Raw genomic sequence first — 1926 nt, forward strand, 5'->3', positions numbered from 1 at the left:
CCCTCCCTCCCTCCCTCCCTCCCTCCCTCCCTCCCTGCTCCCTGTATTATATAAGCACATATGTGCTTGTGTGTGTGTACATTTTTATGCATGTGTACACTTGCATGAGCATATGTGTGTGTGTATGTGTGTGTGTGTGTGTGTGTGTGTGTGTGTGTATTTCCCTTTGGTTCTTTTTCTCAGGAAAACACTAACAGATCCAGACCCCAAACAACTCTATTTTTCAAATCAAAATATATCACTTCTCTTCACTGTTTTTAGAAGCCATTATATTTTTAGCCCATCTGCTGAACTGGGCAACACATATGAAAGTCATGGAACTCAGGTCAGACCCAGTAGCACATCCCTGAGCAGAGTAACCAAGAGCATTCAGTCTCGCTCAGAAGAAGCTAATTTAAAAAAAAAGATTATGACAAAATTCTATGTTTGCCATGACATTACAAAGACCTCTTCTCTAGAAAAGTCAAATATTCTCCACACATCAAATTTTCTCTAAGATTATAAAATAAGTACTCTAGCATTTTATTAAATTTTTAATAAGAATTATTAATATCAAGACTGCTATGTAATTAACATAAAATGAGAATGTTTGATTCAGAAGGATTATTAACACTTCATGTTATTGTTTGTTTTGAGTCAGGGTCTCTTGTACATCAGCTTGTTCAAACTCATTATGTAGTTAACATACTTACTATGTAACTAACTCTGAAGTTCTGATCCTCCTGTCTCCACCTTGTCTATGCTGGGATAATTACAGGTGAATACTCCAGTGTTGTTCGGGGAACCCTGGGTTTCACGCATGCTAGGCAAGCAGTGTCTCAACTGAACCACACCCAGCCCCTTTTAGGTTTCAGCATTTTCTATTCAGCATTAGAACGTCTGAAGCAATAGAAATAACTTCCTGATAAATCCGTTAAATCTGAAATTTCCAGTGAATGTGTTCAGACTTACTGTTAGTGTAACAGCTTTGGCTCTGGGATCTAACTTAGCTTCTTTCAAAGACTTAAGCTGAACAATGAAAGTCTCCTCAGCTTCGTTTCCTTCGTGGGGACAAACTCTGAGGATGATGCTTCTCATACCTCCTTCTCCATCTCCAAACAAGATTGTGCCACTCACTGGATCTGCAAAGTCTCCATTCTGTGGCGGTAACGGTTCCTCAGAATTGGGCCCTCCTACCTCCCAGCTCACCTGCATGACATATCAAATTTTAGTAGAGATCAATTTTAAGCAAAAGATTTTTGCAATACATGCACTATTAGACAAAGTACACAAACATGAGACTATTCTAGGATACACCAGGCTAATTCCAGGTCCATCTGTGCTGAAATAACATTTTTAATAGAAAGATGAAAAAAATAGTAACTAGTCATTTGTAATCATTATAGGGCTAAAATTATATTTAAATATTCATATGTTACAAACATACAAACATTGGTAAAGTTATGAGTTCAACATTGTCCAGCCATGTGCTTGCATTCCAGCAATCAGACCACGGTAGAGTAAGACACTAAAACTATGGAAATTCTGTGGTGTGCATTTTTTTCAAAATATACTTAAATTCCCATTGTAAAATTGAGTGCAAGATTTCATACATTTGATCAGAAACTAATGTTTGGATTATAACAAGTGCAGCTTTGGGTTTCTATAGCTCTAATGTGTATGATTTTCATATAAGGTGGAGGGAAAAGCCCTTCTTCCCTGCAGTGATAGCTGCGCTCTCCCTCTCAGCAGTGCTGGCCTCCCTCCCTCTGGAAACACCATGCCTCTTCACCCTCTCTCCAGGCTTCCTCTCCCTTCCTTTCCCTTTTTCCCCCCTTTCCCCCCCTTCCCCCCTTTTCCCCCCTTTTCCCCCCTTTTCCCCCCTTTTCCCTCCTTTTCCCCCTTTTTCCGCCTTTTTTCCTTTTTCCCCCCTTTTCCCCCTTTTCC

The 1926-nt window shown here is 39.8% G+C and overlaps 1 protein-coding gene across 1 annotated transcript in view; it reads right to left on the bottom strand.

The window, feature by feature from the left end:
- Adgrv1 (adhesion G protein-coupled receptor V1) overlaps nucleotides 1-1926 on the bottom strand; it is a 543344-nt gene that overhangs the window by 327882 nt on the left and 213536 nt on the right. Inside the window, exon 68 of the mRNA XM_028760109.1 lies at nucleotides 952-1188. Coding sequence (XP_028615942.1) covers nucleotides 952-1188 — 237 coding nt within the window. The remainder of the gene's footprint in view (nucleotides 1-951; nucleotides 1189-1926) is intronic.

Source organism: Grammomys surdaster, unplaced genomic scaffold (assembly GCF_004785775.1).
Source record: "Grammomys surdaster isolate TR1022 unplaced genomic scaffold, NIH_TR_1.0 126391, whole genome shotgun sequence".
In the NCBI taxonomy this organism is placed as follows: Eukaryota; Metazoa; Chordata; class Mammalia; order Rodentia; family Muridae; genus Grammomys; species Grammomys surdaster.